Genomic DNA, 19,034 nt, shown 5'->3' on the forward strand with positions numbered 1-19,034 from the left:
CAATATATTTCCAATTTATTTCATTTCCGATTAATATTATTATTATATCTTGAACGATAAATTATCGAAATATTATTTTCACGTAATATCTCGTTGAAAATCGAGGAAATTCCAACAAGAATTCCAACAAACAACATCAACATTCCATATAAACGTCCAATCAATTGACCAAAATTTCCACAGTATCTAATATATTTTCATTTTCCAATTAACTTTCATTTCATTTCCAATTATTATTATTATTATATCTTGAACGATAAATTATCGAAATATTATTTTATTCGTAACGTCAACTATTAAATTTTCTCCATAACGTCCCGTTGAAAAATATATCTTTGAACGATCCAATTTCAATAACTTAAACTTAACGATCCTCGATCCATTTCTATCATCTTTAGAATCGACGAAATCCTTTTAAAAATACTCCAACGAAAATCAAAATTTCCACAATATATTCCTTTCATTTCATTCTCCCACCCTCCCTCCAAAAGAAGGGAAGGGAATGTATCGAACGTATTATCACGGTTTCAGTCTCGCAATTGCTAGGCGTGGAGGAGAGCGATCTTCTGGAGGCATTGACATCGAACTCGGTTATGACCAGGGGCGAGACGATCACGCGAAACAATACGGTGGCCGAGGCTTGCGCTGCGAGGGACGCGATGGCGAAAGGGCTGTACGGCCGATTGTTCGACTGGATGGTCAATCAAATCAATTGTTTGCTGTGTTTCAACCGGTCGCCGAGCTACGAGCCGCTCGCGATCGGCCTCCTCGACATATTCGGCTTCGAGAACTTCCCCCGCAACTCGTTCGAGCAACTGTGCATCAACATAGCCAACGAGCAGATACAGTATTACTTCAATCAGCATATCTTCACGTGGGAGCAGCAAGAGTACATGGCGGAGGGGATACCGGTAGATCTGGTCGAGTTCTCGGACAACAGGCCCGTGCTTGACATGCTGCTCAGCAAGCCTATGGGGCTCCTCGCTCTGCTGGACGAGGAGAGCCGATTTCCAAGATCCACCAATAAATCTCTGATCGGTACTCTCCGTAATTCGTCGTTTTTTTCGCGCTTACGAATCTATCTATTCAATCAAATCGTTAAATTTTTTAAACAGATTAGCCATGAATTTAACTCGATATACATTTCAGATTTCGTAATTTAATTATTCAACATATGGTCGGTGTTGTTAAGCTGAGAAACTCGCTACTTTTGTTATATAAGATGTTGAAAAAGAAAAAAAATGTTCAATTAGATAATGATGACGGGATTGATGAACGAATTTGTGAATGTTGCAGAGAAATTTCACAACAATATCAAGTCGAAATTCTACGTGAGGCCGAAATCGGACGCGGTTTGTTTCGCGGTCCATCATTTCGCCGGACGCGTGGTTTACCAAGCGGAAGGATTCCTGGAAAAGAACAGGAACTTCCTCCCTCCTGAAGTCATCCAACTCATCAGGCAATCCCAGTACGACATGGTCCGTTTCCTGTTCCAATGCCCGATCACGAAAACCGGCAATTTGTATTCCGCTGTATATGACACCGATTCCAAGAAATTGTCACAATCGAATCAAAATACGAAGGTACTTGTCAAATTTCATATTTTTCATCCAAGTCATCTATTTTCATAATCGAAGAAATTATATACGTTATCGATTTTAATTTATTTAATGACGCAATTGAAGTTTCCACAGCGATTGAAAAAAATGAGAAATGTTTTCATTTTTGATTTCAAAGCGAATATTTCGCCCCTTTCTTCCTGATTTTTAATACGATAATCGATCAACCGTATGAATTCTTTCTTCTTCTTTTTCTTCTTTTTTTATATCAGGAACGTTACTCGAGTCGAGGGCTAGCGTCTCAATCCAGAGTCCAGCAAACTGTGGCAACTTACTTCCGATACTCGTTAATGGACCTGCTGCAAAAGATGGTGTCCGGATCGCCGCAGTTCGTACGATGTATAAAACCGAACGACTCGAGGAGCCCACGTTTCTTCGACAAGGAGAAAGTGGTGAAGCAATTGAGATACACGGGGGTGTTGGAGACGATAAGGATCAGACAGAATGGATTCTCGCATAGGATACCGTTCAACGAGTTTTTGAAACGGTATGCAAACTCTTGAATATCAAAATATAATCATAGTTAAAAAAAGTAAATATTTCGTTCGATTAACTCGATATTTTAATCAATCCAACGATGTCCATCCATTGATTTATTTGAAATTCAAGTCGAATTTGTCGCATCTAGTTCCATTATTCTCACTATTCTTGAATGCTTTATAAACAAAGTTCAAATAAATGTTACTCGTTCCAAGAATTGACTCAAGAATCCAACCAATTACTATATATCTTAGTTAAAGAGTTATTGTAAAAATAAATCGATGTATCTGGATTAAAACTGCTACTATTGTTGATCTTGTCGAATTGCGAGAAATGGATTATTTAAATCGATTGATTATTATCTTCATTTACATTTCAGATACTGTTTCTTGGCATTCGGCTACGACGAACGTGTAATAGCTAATCGCGACAATTGTCGCCTACTTCTGATTCGTCTAAAGATGGACGGATGGGCATTGGGTCGAACGAAAGTTTTCCTCAAATATTATCACGTCGAGTTCCTATCCAAGATGTACGAGGAACAATTGAAGAAGATCATCATGGTCCAGGCGTGCATCCGCAGATGGCTCGCCAGGATCAGATTCAAGAAACAGAAATGGCAGTTCGCCGTGTCCGTTGTGACTTTACAACGTCACATACGTGGATGGTTGTCGAGGAAACATTTCTTGCAGGAGATGAAAAAGAAACACGAGAAGGAGGAAGCAACTGTTCTACAAAAAATGCTGGGTATAATTAAAATTTTAGTTAAAGGAGAGTAAAAGGCAAATTTTTTAATATCGTGCGCGTTTAACGAATAACGGATATCGTTAAAACGTTTGTCCACAGAGGAACAGAAAAAGAAAGAAGAGGAGGCTAAAAAGGAGGAAAACGAAAACGAAGAGGAATCAAAAGAACCATTGGAGATGGATAATGCTGCGACCATAATACAGAGCCGTAATTTCATTTTTTTTTTTTTAAATTCTCCGATAAAACGCCAGTTAAAACTTGACGAAAAAATATTAATCTAAAATATTTCTCTGGTTTTTCAGATTTCAGAGGATACACGATTCGTAAACGCTTCGGACCCGAATTGGAAGAGAAGTTCAAGACGATCTTGAACAATTACAACGATAAATTCGAGGCGCATAACGCGTTGTTGCGCGAAGGATTGAAGAACGAAGAAGCGGCGTTCATCGTTCAACGGTGGTACAAGAAAGAGGAAAAGGTGAAGAAGAAGAAGAAATCATCGGTAAATGATCCGGTCCATTACAAATTAAGGCAAGCTGATCTCATACAATTTTCTCAAAATGTGAGTAAAATCTATTTTAAAAATCATAAACCAAACCAAAGTGTTAATATATTTGGCCTCCTCCTCCAGAATCGACTCTTTAAAAATTAAAAAACCCGATTCGAGATTTATTTCACATCGAGCCTCGTAAAATCAAACGTTTAATACAATTTACATTATTTAAAATCCCTTCCAAATATAATATCCATTTACTCTCCTCGTGACAAAATCCAAATAACCCAAATCGAGAAAAGAAAAATTTCCTCGAGTATTTTATATAAATTTCCTTCGATATTAATTCGATCGATCAACGATGAAACAATAATTTTTTCCGCATTTAAATTGAAAAAGAAACGCTACCACCCACTCGAATATATTGACACCCCTAAATAAATGTCTTCCAATCCTCGTGATATTCAAATTTTGTGGTATGGGAACGATACGAAAGATACATATGAAAAATCAAGAAGTGCACAAGAACCTGCGGCACAACAAGCCAGGGATACGGATAAACGAGATAGAGGAGCCGCCACCTGATTACACACGGCCGGAAGGATTCAGCATGGTGCAGCCTATCCTGCAATATCGAAGTGGAAATCAAGTGGAGGGGGAGGAGACGATCAAGTACTATCGCGACTTGAAGGATGAGATGAGCAGGTAAATAGACGTAACGCTTTATAACGATCGGTTACAAACGTTTCTCATCACGGGTGAATGGTGAAATTCGAATGCTCAATTTTCCAATGCTTTTGGCACTCGCATCGAAAGTGGTTCGGACTTCGAAGACGAAGAAGTTGGCTGGGACTTACCGTTGATACAGCTAGAAAATGACATTCATCCATTGACGAGGTATATTCGTAGATGATTTTCGGACATTCCTTTAATTTTTTATCTCGAAGAGTTGAATATTTGTGAAACTTCCTTACTTTCAATCTAGTCTCGATATATATACGAATTTCTATTTGGAATCTGATAGATTAGATTTTTTGACTTTTGTTGGAGTATCATAGAATATTATATAGTATTTATATTTTGAAAATTTCTAGATTATCATCCTATTTTGATATTGGAGTATCGAGAGTAACTGTGTCTAGACGTCCATGTGTAAGAAATACTCGTTTGTACCAAGTTTCTTTGAATCCTTCATTTACTTCTCTGCTATTTGAAAGTTGTCGTAGAATCCTAATCCAATAAACGTTAAACGTCAAAACTAAAGAGACGTTTATAAGGAAACGTCCTCGACTCTGAAAATTTATAAAATTAGATAAAGCTTAAAACTCAGGCTAAGAAGATGATAGATAAGATGAGCTCACACAGATGTGCATATAAAACAAATAGGGAATTGGAATAATGAAGAATTAATTTCGAATTCAGGAATCAAATGGGACAGATTCTGGAAGTGAACATCGAGAAGAGAGAACGTTTGGAAGCTCAGGGCGACTTTGCGATAGCAACGGAGCAACAACTCTCGGACATATGGCACAAAGCTTTGACAAATCCAGCCGAGAATCAACAACAAGGGAGCTTTCAGAACAGAGTGGGGTAGGTAAATTGAAAATTTCTTCGATTCTTGTTCTTCAAGTTTTTCGAGTTTGAATTAAGCCGACACTTCGCTCGATTATTATCTTTCCTTTTATTATTATTATTTATTTATTTATTTATTTATCAGTTTCTTCGTAACTGAATCGCCATGCAAATAAGGAATATCGAATTTAATTATCGTAATTAATCGTATTAGTATATAAGTTCTACTAATCTTTCGTTGTGTTTCTGTACATTGCCAGAGGTATCATGGCAAACTTCCAGGTAAAATAACAAACTTACGCCATTTGTAGAACGTATTCACACCTATAGAGGTGTGAGAGACTCGATTTCGTTTAGATACTTTTGATTTGTAGATTTTTTATGTAAATACGAGAGAAAATATTATGTTGATCAAGATTATTTTTTTCTTTTTCATACTTTTAATTAATTTAACGAAAGACAGAACAATTGTAGAACCTAATAATATCTAATTGAAACTATAATTTATATTATATTAAAAAAAAAAAAAACAAATAATATCTAACATAAATTAAAATTTCTACATTCACGAGTATACACCTTATAGATTACTACATTCTTATCATGTCATTTTAACATTATTTTTCCGCCTATGTTACCGCCTATGTACACCGAGTAGTATTAAAATCGACAAATATCGAAATGGTATCTCTGGTACCCGAAACCAGATCTCCCGATTAAAACGATCGTTCTATCTTGCAGGTCAAAGATTAATCACGCGGCTGGCAAAGACATGCGGTTCCCAGAAAGATATCAACACCGTGGACAACAATCTTCAGTCGACCCTTCGAATACCAACCATACAAACGGCCTACGATTCAAACGCATAGACATACGCAATTTTGTGAACGAACGGCAACAAGCATACGGCGGCCGGCAACAACAACGCGCCGCCAACGGGCACCAGATCCCGTTCAAGGGTGGTTCTAATTTTACAAACGGGCAAGCCGCGTTTGTTAACGGTCACATCCCTTTAAATAATCATCACGGATCCGCGAACGGGCACGGAACCACAATTAACGGCCATCCGACCACGGTTAATGAACATCCATCGGCGAACAATGCGGCCAAAGGGCCTTCCACTAACGGGTATCGAAATATCATCACCGGTTGCCAGAACGGGTTGTTCATTAATAAAATGGTGGTCGGTGATGATTTGATCAAACCGTCGAAAATAAGCAACGGTCTTAAGAGTAACGGTTGCGTTAAAGCGATACAGGCTAAAGGGAACGACAATTCGAAGAAGCATAGGCAAGTGGCGATGAATGGGGATAACAATAAGAGGAGGAACGATCGATTGGTTAATTGTCAGAACGCTATCAATGGGAGATTAGGCGGGAGGAAAGAGGCGGAGAAAGAAACGTTTGGGATTCCAACCGATCTTAGGCAAATTCTGAAACCAACCGTTCAGAAACGGCAAGAGATATTCAAGGTGGATTACGATCCGGAGGATATAAATGGGCCGTATAATTTCAGACAGTTATTGAGGCCGGCTGAATACCTTCCCACCGAATCTTTGAGAAAAAGGAAGGGCGGCTTGGCCTGCAACGGAGTTCCACCTTCAAAGGACGAACTTCCTAAGAAACACGTGAAAAGAAGAGCGCCGTTGGCACCAAATCAGAATAAGCTCGTTAACGGGAAGAAATAAGTTTGAAGGAAGATATCTTCGACGTTCAAATGATTCCTTAGAAGTGTTTTATAGTTATTCTACCGGCACTGTTACTCGTTAGGTAAATGTAGAATAAGTATTGAGCGTATACGAATTCCGGAGGAAGGATGTTTTTAAGGATACATGAGCACAGAAATGACAGAAGATTTGAAGAAAGTATACGAACACGAGTTACGAATTGATTTTTATTCGATTAATGTATGAGATCAATGTGTAAGTAAATTTCTTTTAGAAAAAATTTTCATCTAATTGGAATTTTAATTTTTTCTTTTTATTCGAATTGGAAATGATTATTGGAATAATTTGAAAAATTATATGATTTTTTTTATTTTATCTCTAATTTTTCAATGCAAAAAATGCATTGAAAAATTATAACAAATTCATGATAAATTTATTTATTCTAATTCGAAAAATCACATATATTCCTCATATTTTATTTCATAATTATTATTCGTTATTTTCTCTCGATCAATTTAAAAATTCGATTTTTTGTATAATAATGTATGGAAAAAAATATTTATTTATTTAATAGAATAGCTGCTTAACGAAATACGTCTTAAAAATATCGTATATTTAGAACTAGTCATGTGTAGCTTTACAAATATTAGATATATTCGATAGCGTTAAAATAAATATCGTTTACGAAAATTTATGTTTCAAATATTTATAAGTTCCAATATATTTACGAGATATAATTTATATTATTAATAAAGCTGATAAAGTTGCTCATTAGTATCTCGCCTCGTTCAACATTTACGAATATGTCTTAATTAATATAATATTTACTAAATATTTACTAAATCTTAATATTAGTAATTATAACTAGTATGTATTTCGAGAAAATATACTTATGTAAATAAAATACTCATAGGAGCAAATCTATTTTATTATTATATTAATCAAATTTATATTTTCCTTATTATCCCTTCCTATATCCCTATTTCCTATATTATCCCTTCAATAACCTTATGAAGTTTTATAATAAGAAAGTATTCTCGTATTATATTATTATATTTCTCTAATACGAAAACACGGATGATTTCGAACACGGCGCAAAAAATGCAACATTTCTTCTAACACATATATCATATGACATATACCACACGTATTTTCATCATACTGTCTGACCTTTTCGATGATTTGCAATAGTTCTATGTTTCTACGTTTCGTTTAACACGATTTCGATATAATATAATACGAATTAATTATATTACAGTTGAACGTACATATATTATTCAATATTTTAATGATATTGATTTGTAATTAGCATTAAAAATTATTTGAAAGCATACGACGCAGAATTTCATATTCATATTCAATGCAATGGCGCGCAAAGCGAGAGCAAATTCAAAGTTACGTACCTTCTTTTCGATGTCATTGTTGATTCCACGATAAACGCATCTCCAGTCCACCCATTTTGTTCTCAGGGCACACAATACACGTTATACACCATTTTTCTTTATACTTTATACAAAATTTATAATTTTAAACGTAATAAAACACGCAATATAAGACGAGCAACGAACGACTTGCTTCCGAACGACGCCACCACATGAATCAACTGAATGGCAGAAGATGGCGCTGCTGCTCCTTCTTGAAACTTGCTGCATAGTTACACGACGAGTAGTTTCAGTTAGTGGCCGTCCCAACTCAATGTCGCTGGCGTCGTTGATTACCAGAAGAACGATTGGCTAGCGATTCGACTAGAGAGGCATCTAGGGAAATAAGTGGAATCGCACGAGTGTTGTGAGAGGGTAGTGAAGACGCACGAGAAGCAAGAGGGGTACAACGAACCCCTCTAGGCTCGGTTCGAGTCTACGGAGCTCGGAGTTGTGTTCGAATCATGGCGACACCCGACCCCGTAGACCCAGCCACCCTAGAGATAAAGACCCGTAGCATAGAACAGACACTACACCCACTAGTAAAGCAGGTAAGACAATTTATCGGAAATCGGAGAAAAAGAATGTTTATTTGCTCTAATCACTTGGTTTTTATTTGAGCCGCTTACATTCCTAGCTTTTAATCGCGATAGGTTAAGGTCTTCTTACCCCGGCTTACCTCGATGCATTACATTCTGTTGCACGGCACTCGATATCGCCTATAGAATATGACCATGCTTGTATACGTGTTTATCTATAACGTTACTCTGCATATACGTGTGTTATCGCACACGTGTATAAGAGTGTATAAACGCGACAGATGCATGTATTCGTAAAAAAAGGAGAGAACCGCGTATATGACAAAGAGAAAGAATGAATGTAAGACGAGCGAGAAACTAGTGAATGTGCGACGAGGATAAACAAGCGTGCCGGTCGCGCTTTGGAACGGGATAGATATACAGAAGGAGCGTGTATGCGGAGGATTAAGTGTTACTTAAGACAAAGAACGTGCAGCATTAACCATTCCTTCGATATCGATTTAATCTTAACGAAAGTATCTTTTTTAGGCCATAGGTTTTAGTTTTAAAAAGAAACATCATTGTATTTGACAGTTCTCACGCCGGGCATGTGCTTTCTATCATCGAGCGACCGAACTGCCACGCGCTCAAAGTAACAGATATTTTGGTACTCCTTCGTTCTCTCGCGTCTCTTCTCCTTCTGTTGTCTAACATTTTTATTCTACTTTTTTTTTATCGTGGCTATATACATATCTTTACATATAAACGTATATTTGTCGGGAATAACATGACTTGTGTTTCGTGCCGCGGCGTCGATTTCGAGCTTTCGTAAAATTATGACGAATTTTTTCGTTGTATGTAATCGCAGCGTATACCTTATAATTTGTGTGCATGGTCATGAGTACACGTAAAAGCATGCCTATAAGAGTCAAAGGACGTTGTAAAAAGTGAAGAACTTGTAAAAAGTTTTAATTAAATGAATTCGGCGGGACTAGTGCACGGAACGCCAGCAAAATACTATATTACTACGATAGTAAATACAATATCTAGATCAAATAATAATTTAAAACTAAATTAAAAGTTTTTCTCTTTTTTTGACTGAATTTAAAACATATATTTTTTGGAAATTACTTTTTGGTTTAATTTCGAATCATTAAAACGAAATTATAATGAATTAAATATATGTACAGTAAAAAAAAGAAAAAATAGAATTGAATTTGTTTAATTGTATCATTTCGTGACAAACCTTTAGTCATATGATAAATTACGAGATTCAACGTATTTTCTTTTTGTTTTTAGCTTCTATATTACTAATTTCAGAAATAAAAAAAGGTCACGAAAATTTTTGGCCGTTTTATAACCAGACCAGTTCAAAATTATAAATGATTGATTCTTCGTAAATATCATATCTATTTTTGCGGTAAGTTAATTTAGATTATTACGTAATTTTTTTTTGTTATTTTAATATTTATAAAATATAATTTATAGAAATATTATTTAAATAATAGTAAAATTATTTGATTAAATTCAATTCTTTAATAATATTAGATAATTAAAAGTTTTAGAATTTGTATATATCAATTGCACAAATGTATTTCATCACATATATGTATATATATGTATATATGCACATTTGTACAGTACACACGATATAATTTATATATTATAATAATAATATTTAATTTTAACCTTATCTTAAATATTTATAAATAATTAAAATAAACGATAAATAACAACTACATAATTATGAAATAAATAATTAGATAGAATTGATCATTAAACGAAATTATTCAACAATATAGAATTTTTGAATAGATCTATTATTATTCATTTATAGAAATTATATATTTTTAAAATGAAATTGAATAAGAGATAAAAGTTATAATAATATCCTATCTTATCGCTTAAAGTATATATACCGAAAAATCTGCTCCTTTTATCAAGTGAAATTCAATCCACCTTCTTTTTCGAGTATACTTCAAAGGAGACGTGTCTTTAAAAGAAATCTGAATTGACGATAGTCTTGTATTGCTGTCATTTAAAATCTCCTCCTCCAAAATAATAAAACTCATAATCAAAGCATAAAAGATACATCAAAAATAGAAGAGCAAACTAATTCGAATGGATTCTCTTTATCGAGGATCCATTTAATTTATCAATCATCGATTTAGTTTTTTTCTAACTTTACTCTTCACTTTTCGCCTCTTTCAAGCTAATCATACCTAATAATTTTAGAATACCAATAATAGGCACAAGTTGCTATCTGAATTTTATCTTTACTTAGAAATATATATATATGTAAATAAATAAAAAAAATAATTATTGAAAATTAAAAATTCAAATTTCAACTCATTCGTTACTCACAAATCAGTGAATCATCATATTATTTCTAAATAAAAAATTCATTGGCAACGTTAAATGTAAAAGGCGCGGTTTTTTTAAAAAAAAAAAAGGAAAAGAATTTTTATTTTATACGTAGCAGAAGTGATCGATCGGTCCAATTAAATGGCCATCGTTTACGGACGCGTCGCGATGAAAATTATTTCAAGCGAAAAGGGAATGAAATATCAACCGATCATGAACGAACTTTTGTGCAATCGTTAAGCGATATTTCGACGATGTTGGTACATCATACGTACGCGTGTCCGCAAAGAAATGCGGAATTGGTGTGTATTGGTTAAACCTCTTAGGGTAGAGAAAGCGCGCGAGTGTCTGTGCATGACACAGGAGGCGATCGTTACGGACTGCAGCCACTTGTTAGAGCTCCGTCTAGCCAACCCCCGATTCTTTCCTCTATCTTCCTTCTTTCACCTCGTCTTCTTTTCCCACTTTCCAACCACTCTCCCTTCCTCTGACAGAGACCTTCGACCTATACTTTTTACACAGCCCTTTCCACCCTGATTCTGAGTGGTGGTCGAGTTGCGGTCAATGTTTTATTGACCATCGCCTACTTCGTTCGCTGGTATACCGCGATCGTTTCACTGCCCTCCTCGTTTCTCGCTCCTTTGATTTCAATTACGAGCCAATCAAGGAATTTTGCGATTTTAATTCGATCTTTGGTCGATTAATTTTTGACATCGGATGAATTTAATTTTTGACGTTTAAATTGGATGTCTTGGTGTAGGAGTGAGTATTGATATATAAATATCAATAATATCTTGAGAGAGATCATGTCAATGAGATATCGATAATATATTGATAATCGATAGTAGGATAACTCTAATGCAGGATTGAAATTATCGTATTGTTCTATTGTTCTTTGTTAATAAGAATAGACAATTGTTGTATTTAATTGATTGGTTAATATTGGAAATTTTGTTTGAAATTTATATCTTCTTTTATTATTCTCTAGGCTGCATTGTTTGTTTTTGCCTATTTTGAAAATTGATTTGAAATCTTATTATCTATTAATAAGATTGTCAAATTTTTATTATTAGTTCAGTGATTAATCGATTATTTTAATCAGCAATTTTATAAAAGTATAAAAGTTTGAGAATTTTAGTTGAATCAATGTTTGTTTTTTCACAATTTCTTCCACTTAGTTCTTATTATTCAAGAAATTTCCAGGAATACTTCAATTAACCCTAGTTCCACGCTTGAACTGCGGCTCTGATATCATCGACGTGTTAAAATTAATGACTGCGGGCTGTACATCACCTCTCAATTGTAAATGCAAATTAGAGGCTAACTATGGAGCAATCTCTCGACGAATATTAACATCATAAAATGTTAATCCTGCAAAGCTAATTGCAAAACATAATTTTCTGCACTCTTCATTTTTATTGATTAACAAAATAAGATTGAAAAATTTTATTATCTCTTATTTTTCAGTATGTTATAAAATAATCTTCACTGTTTCCCCTATATATCGTTCGTGAATTTTTCAGAAAAATAACTTTCACTTTGATTTTGCTGCTGGATCAAAGGAATCACGGTTTTCAAAAGATTCTTTCATCAATGCTTCTCATTTTTCACTATTGTATAAGCGATCACGTTTATTTTTCATCCAAGAAGATAATTGAAAAAACTGTATCTTCAAAAAAATAATTATTTTGCGTATAAAATTCAGCGTCTTTATACGTGTGAATGAAATTTTACTTCATAAATTGAAATATTTTTAAATTAAACTTCTGATTCAATATTATTATAATCCATAGAATAAAACTTTCTTATTTACATTTTATTAATTCTTATCAATGTTTGCAATTGTATACGTATGTCGTCAAACGAGGACAAGAGTTTTTATTGAAAAAAATCGACACACATTCGTAAACCACCGATGTCTAATGAAAATTCCTCACTTGAGTGACACACTTGAACGCTTCAATTAACCTCGATCTTCGACCCTCACAGTGACCCATTACTGACATGTTACGATCACTGACTATGGTATGAAGACTTCCGCAGTGCCTGTCCTTGCTGTATACACGAGAAAAGATAAACGATAATAGCAGAACGTTAAAACGTCTCGAAAAATGTGTATTTACCATCACTTTAACAAACTTGTTCATCTCACGATCGTAAATCTCCTTTAAAATGCTCTTTTATTAGAAACGAATATCTCTTTCGAATTTTTCTCTATACGTGTATTAAGCTTGTTTATCTTTCTCCTTCAAATCATTTTATGGAGCATAACCTCTATTTTTATTTATATAGTTCTTCTATATTATCGTTCAAAGTACAGGCTTGACAATGAGCTCGAATGCATAAAGATTATTTAAACTTCTGGCTCTTCTGAATATGAAAATATTAAATAAACTTAAATTCTTACTTCTTCTTTGTATACTTTGCAGTTAATTGTTTTATGTTCACAAATTCAGATATACTTCTTCATCTAAAAAATCTTGAAATTATATTTTATTTTATCATTTGAAATACAAATATAAATACATTTGATTATGTAACGCATGCTTTACATTTCTTTTTGAACTTATATATTTCGATTTTCTTAATTTATTTTTCTTTTTGGAATAGCACATGTTACAATTACAGTCCGTTGTCTGTGTCTTAATAAACTGTATGATTAGAGAAGAATTCGTACATCTACGTTGATTCAAAGTAACGTAACTTTATCAGTAAATTTTCTACTGGAAAATTAGTTTTTGTTCTCGATGTGAACCGAAGCCTCGAAAAGACAGAACTTTTCTTGACAAGTGCGCCCAGTGAACTGTAATTTACGGCCTCAAAAAGCAATCCTCAGGCCTTAAGATGGCCTCTGCAAGTCACTTATAAAGTCTGATTTAACGATTTTTTTTTTACTAGAATTCCTCCAATTTTTCGTATAATTTCAGGAAACGTTTCAATTTTATTTCGCTTTATTTCACAATAATTATTCCTCTGTATTATTAATCTTCTTTCCTTTTCTATTTAGATAATTATATAGGGAAGTAGAATCGAAGAATTGTTGCAGTAGAAAATGCTGGAAAGAGTTGAACACGTAGAAAGTTGTAGAATAAAAAAGATTTAAAAAGGTAGAGTCGAAGCTGGATGCAATTTAGGGTGGTAATCAACGAGGTGTCTCTCGAGTTCGAGTGTAATCCTTTGCCTATTGGGACAATCGATATCCTCGTTAGGATCCACTTGTCCGTTTGAACTTCCAAGTTCATCATTGATATTTATATTGAATAAAGAAGCTCGATTTATAAAACAATTACGAAATCGTACAAATTATCTTAGAATTTTTCTCCCCATTCTCTTTTTTTTTTTTCCTTCTCTATCACCATAATAAAGAGTATCGTGTTATTTTATCATAATATTTTCATTAAAATTTTCCACAGAACAATTTCCACGCTTCACACATTTTTCTTTTAGAAAATATTTAGGAGAAGATTTAGTAATGAAGCTGAAATCCGTAAGAAACTTTCAACTCGAGACTTATGCGCTCAAGAAATTTTAATCGTTCGTTTTAAAATTCATCTGTTTCTCATATTTTCATCCTTCTTTCTATTCTTCTCTAAGTTTTAATGACTTTGATCACTCGATCGATATATTCGTATTCCATCGATCCATTATTAGTTACATTCTGGATTTAATTATATTTTTATTCGATATATTTTTTTTTTCTTTTTTCTTTTTTTTTTTTTTTTTTTGGAGCCTCGTGCAAACAGTCGCCGGCAAATAGAATTGAAGGAAAGAAATATACTGGTTGCACGAGACGAAGATATTTTTCGTTCGCATGCAGAGCAAATATGCCAGAAGCTATCGAACAAACTAATATTGACCGTCGGTTTATCCAGTGATAGTGAAACTTGGTTCAACGTTTTCGCTCGAGGTAAGAAGAACTCGTGTCCTACTGGACTTAGAATTTTTCCATATATCGTTTCACACGATTTCGATAAACGAGACAGTACAAAATTCCAGAGATAACGTACCGTCTCGAATTTATTTCCCCTTCTCGTTTTATTCTGTTATTACTTCAAAATCGTCCAATCTTAAAATTGTAAAACATTGGAAATATTTAGAAGTGATATCAATCAGAATTGTAACTGTAACGATCAATCAGAGTTCATTTCGCCAGTTATTAGAATTAAAGGATAATCAGCTTCGATAATTACGTTACATTAGGTGCATTAATTTGACATTTATTCCGAGGGAAATTCAGTGAAATTTTCCGAGACGGGCAATGAATCTAGTCGAGTTATCGAACTTTGAGTTGAAACTTTGCTTCCAATAAATCGTATCCTCGATTTAACTCTTACAATTGCTCGTATCACTTCTCCTGTACAAACTTAAAACAAAGTTAAGAAGTTGAATTAAATGTCGCGTAATTTTGAACGTCTTAACGCGCAATATCATCCTATTGCATCAGTTTATCGATCTCGATTCAACAAAGATAAATTCATATAATTCGTTTAAAGGATTTACGAAAATTCTTCTTCCCCGTCGAATAATTCATCATCTTCTTTTCATTCCTCCTCTTCGTTCGTTGTTTTTCTTTTTTTATTTCGCTCGTTTATTTCTTCAATTCAAATCAATTACTTAAATCGATACGATTAAAAATTCAAAATCCATTCATTATCACGTTCACATTCCTCTAATAATATATCCCACTTACATTTCCGACGGTTGTCATTTCGTACAAAGATCGCCATTATAAATCCCAATTTTCGAAACGACGACGAGATCTCTTTCTAGCCACCATCCGCGATAAAAGGCGTTAAACAGCGTGGCGATTAAATTAAAAGCGACGTAATACGGTTGGCCGAGCGCGGTAATCCATTAACAGCGAATCTTGTAAATTTCAATCTTCAACATCGCCGCAAAAACGTCCACTCCATTCCATTTTTTATCTTTCGTGTTACGTGTTAGATCCGGAGCGATAAATTGCTCGTATCGGTGACCATTGTGCAACGAGAAAAATTATCAGCTTGTTCTTCTATCTTCAGTGACGAGCGCGATTACAAATTTTACGCGATGATTTTATATTTTACATTGTACATCGTGATGAATTTTAATTTTCTTCGAAACATATTATCGTGAAATTATATAAAATTAATTCCAAAAATATACGTTTTATTCCGTGTCGTTTTCAAGCTACAAATTGTTTTTTTTTTTTTTTTTTTTTTTTTTNTTTTTTTTTTTTTTGGATTTGATATCGATTCGATCATTGATATATATTTATTCAACTGTAGCGATGCACAGTTCGAATCGAGGCTTTTAATTAAATTTCGATTAAAGCCTCGAAATCGAAACATTAATTTTACCCATAAAGAGGATTTTCAAGATTAATTATCAGTTTTAGTGTATTTAAACGTATAATTTAATTTAATAATCTAGTCGTCGCTAATCGTCACGCAGATTATACGAATGAAAATTTAATTATGAATCAAGGTTGATCATCAAATATATTTCAATTATCGCGCTTAATCTCTTGTGTTAATGAAACGCGATTGTACGCCATTTAAAGCTATATTTTGAATAATTTTAATTTTATCCTTCATCGATTCGTATCTATCCATCCATCAACAAAAATTATAACGAAATATTTTCGAAATATCGACGATGTGAATTGCGTTGGATATCGTCTTCGTTTGTACGATATCCATTTATTCACGCGCATAATTCAATTTCTTACGGAGAAGGATAGAAAGAAAAAATACAGGCAAATGGCGCGGTTTATTTTTTTTTTTTCTTTCGTTGAAAAAAAAAAAAAAAGAAGTTCACCGGTTCACCGATCGTGAGGGAAGATCGTTCAATGAAAATCCAAGCGTATTCGTGACGTTTCACATTGTCTGGAACTCGCTTTTGTTATTCGGTCGGAAGAAAAGTCGGCGCTGCGGAGGAGGCTGGATCGAAACTGCACAAATGCGAATCGTTTCGAGCAAAAGTGGTGAGAATATACGGGCCGATTGTAACGAGGATATCGGAAATTTCACCGTGTTGTTTTTCTCTGTTTTTCTCGAATCGCAAAATTTTCATAAATTAATCTCGTTCACCCGCGTTTTCAATTGTTTCTCTTTTTCGAGAAATTTTGGAATTATTTAAGAAGGAAAAGGTAATCGTTTTGAAAAATTTATCCTTATCTCGGAATAAAACTTCTTTGTTTGTAATGTAATGAGATTAGAAGCAATGTAGGTTCGATGGTAGATCGAAAATTTATCATTTTTCTTCTTCAAAATTTCTTCTTCAAAATTTTTTTTTCAAACTTCTTCTCAACTTGAAATTGAATAAAATTAAAATCGAATGGAGCGTGGCAAGGTCAACCAGATTTGGCAGATAAATTTACAGAAATCCAAGGATGAGAAGAGGATAGTTAAATCTTGCTATCGTTTCCACGTGTATCTCTTTTATATCCTGGTTCCAACGAATTATTCTTCCAAGAACAACTGCAATATTCTCCTCACAAGATGCAAGAAGGATGAGTTGGCTCTCGTTTGCGATGAAAACGCGAAACGGCTACACGTGAGTTATGGGAGGCAAAGTGGAGCAGTCAATAAAGAAAGAAAGCTGGGAGGGGAGGGGAATAAGGGAAAAAAGTGATCGAGATGATTGCGAAGTTTTCTGGCAAAGTGGGGTATTACGGTTTCTTGTTTCTCGTTATTTTAATTTCCGGTCTCCAGTTATTCCATAACACTCGACGTCAACTTCGCATAAATCAGTGATAAAACGCGATAAAACGATTGAATTTACATTTGCACGTACAAAACTCGTATTCTCATTTGTTGTATCTCTATTATATTTTTAATTACGCACCTTATTATACATATATATATATTCGTAGAAGTGATCGTAACAATTAATTAAAAATAAAAGATAAAAATAAAAACAAAAAATAAGGAGAACTTTCTATTTTAATCGATTAAAAGAAAAGAATTTTATTCGAAAATCGATCAAATTTCGAAAAAATCTTGATAAATATGAATAAATAATCAACCTCGATGGAGATAATCGGTTTGACTTCCAAGTGGCTTGCACAATTTGCAATTAATTTGGAAAATTAAAAGCTGAATATCCATCTGTGAAATTTATTTAATTTTAACTTGGAGTTTGGTTTCTTTACCCTACATGCGTGATGCTTATAAATACGTACAAATATTTTTGATAAAACGCGTTAATTAAATCCTTAATGATCCTTAATAATCCTTTAAAACTGAATCTTACGATTAATAAATTCTGAAATTCGATGCTTCTTCCTTTAAATCAGAAAAAAAGAAGAATATCCTCTACATTCTAATTGAATACCATTAATTTTCAAAACATTGATCACCGGCTTGAAATCACGTGTTTGAAATTTTTCACGTAGAAATTTTTATATTTCCACGAATATGCAAATCTTCGAATGATCTATTTAAAATCGCGATAGAGAAAAAACGCAAACAGAATTCCAAAAGTATATAATCCTTTCGATCCTTGTCTTGTCCCCTGCCCTCCCCGCAAACGAAACAACCCCCCAATTTCTCTTATGCAACGATATAACAAAAGCGCAGATGAATAATCAAATGGAACAAAAGTAAACGAGGAGAGAAAGGGGTATTGATAAAACAAGGGGAGAAATATGATTTATCTCGCGCGATGACGGCAGGTTTGCCGACAAGTACGGGAAGAAATATGGTACGGAAAACGCGGGAATAAGAAGGAAAAATATATATAAAGTTGAAGTTCGTCTCTCGAAGTGGGTCGTCTGTAAAAAGAAAATTCGTGATATTCTTCCTCCGTTGTGTTTCCGTTATCTGTTCGACTCGCTTGTGGAGGCGTCATCGTGTCAAGCTCTGAATATAGCTCTGAATACTCCGATACAAAGGATTGATCCCTTGGATGGAATTTGCGTTTTATCGTCCCGAAGGAGCGCGCAAATTTCACGAAAATTCTTCGGTCAGAACTTTCGACCATCTCTAAACTCATCCCCATTTCCCGAATTTCCTCTCTCGCTTGTTCCTCGATAGAAAAAAAAAAGTTTCTAACTTCTTTTGCCCCCCCCCCCTTTCTTTCTTCGCTACTATTTCTAGCGGAATATTTTAATAAGACTTTACGAGAATTGATGGAGAAACGTGATGGGAATAAAAAATAAAACTGGCACTC

General features: G+C 34.1%; 2 protein-coding genes across 3 annotated transcripts in view; both read left to right on the forward strand.

The window, feature by feature from the left end:
• LOC122711254 (myosin-IIIb-like) overlaps positions 1-6,913 on the forward strand; it is a 12,615-nt gene extending 5,702 nt beyond the window's left edge. Inside the window, exons 7-16 of the mRNA XM_043929826.1 lie at positions 532-1,038; positions 1,297-1,583; positions 1,832-2,106; positions 2,479-2,846; positions 2,946-3,053; positions 3,149-3,408; positions 3,836-4,044; positions 4,156-4,236; positions 4,762-4,929; positions 5,653-6,913. Of these exons, the coding sequence (XP_043785761.1) occupies positions 532-1,038; positions 1,297-1,583; positions 1,832-2,106; positions 2,479-2,846; positions 2,946-3,053; positions 3,149-3,408; positions 3,836-4,044; positions 4,156-4,236; positions 4,762-4,929; positions 5,653-6,598 (3,209 nt within the window). The 3' untranslated portion in view covers positions 6,599-6,913. The remainder of the gene's footprint in view (positions 1-531; positions 1,039-1,296; positions 1,584-1,831; positions 2,107-2,478; positions 2,847-2,945; positions 3,054-3,148; positions 3,409-3,835; positions 4,045-4,155; positions 4,237-4,761; positions 4,930-5,652) is intronic.
• A 1,459-nt stretch (positions 6,914-8,372) lies between these two features.
• LOC122710978 (alpha-catulin) overlaps positions 8,373-19,034 on the forward strand; it is a 69,495-nt gene continuing 58,833 nt past the window's right edge. For both annotated transcript variants that reach the window (XM_043929283.1, XM_043929280.1), the window contains exon 1: positions 8,373-8,549. In XM_043929283.1, the coding sequence (XP_043785218.1) occupies positions 8,463-8,549 (87 nt within the window). In that variant the 5' untranslated portion in view covers positions 8,373-8,462. The remainder of the gene's footprint in view (positions 8,550-19,034) is intronic.

This window comes from Apis laboriosa, unplaced genomic scaffold (assembly GCF_014066325.1).
Source record: "Apis laboriosa isolate Shangri-la unplaced genomic scaffold, ASM1406632v1 scaffold16_cov148, whole genome shotgun sequence".
In the NCBI taxonomy this organism is placed as follows: domain Eukaryota; kingdom Metazoa; phylum Arthropoda; class Insecta; order Hymenoptera; family Apidae; genus Apis; species Apis laboriosa.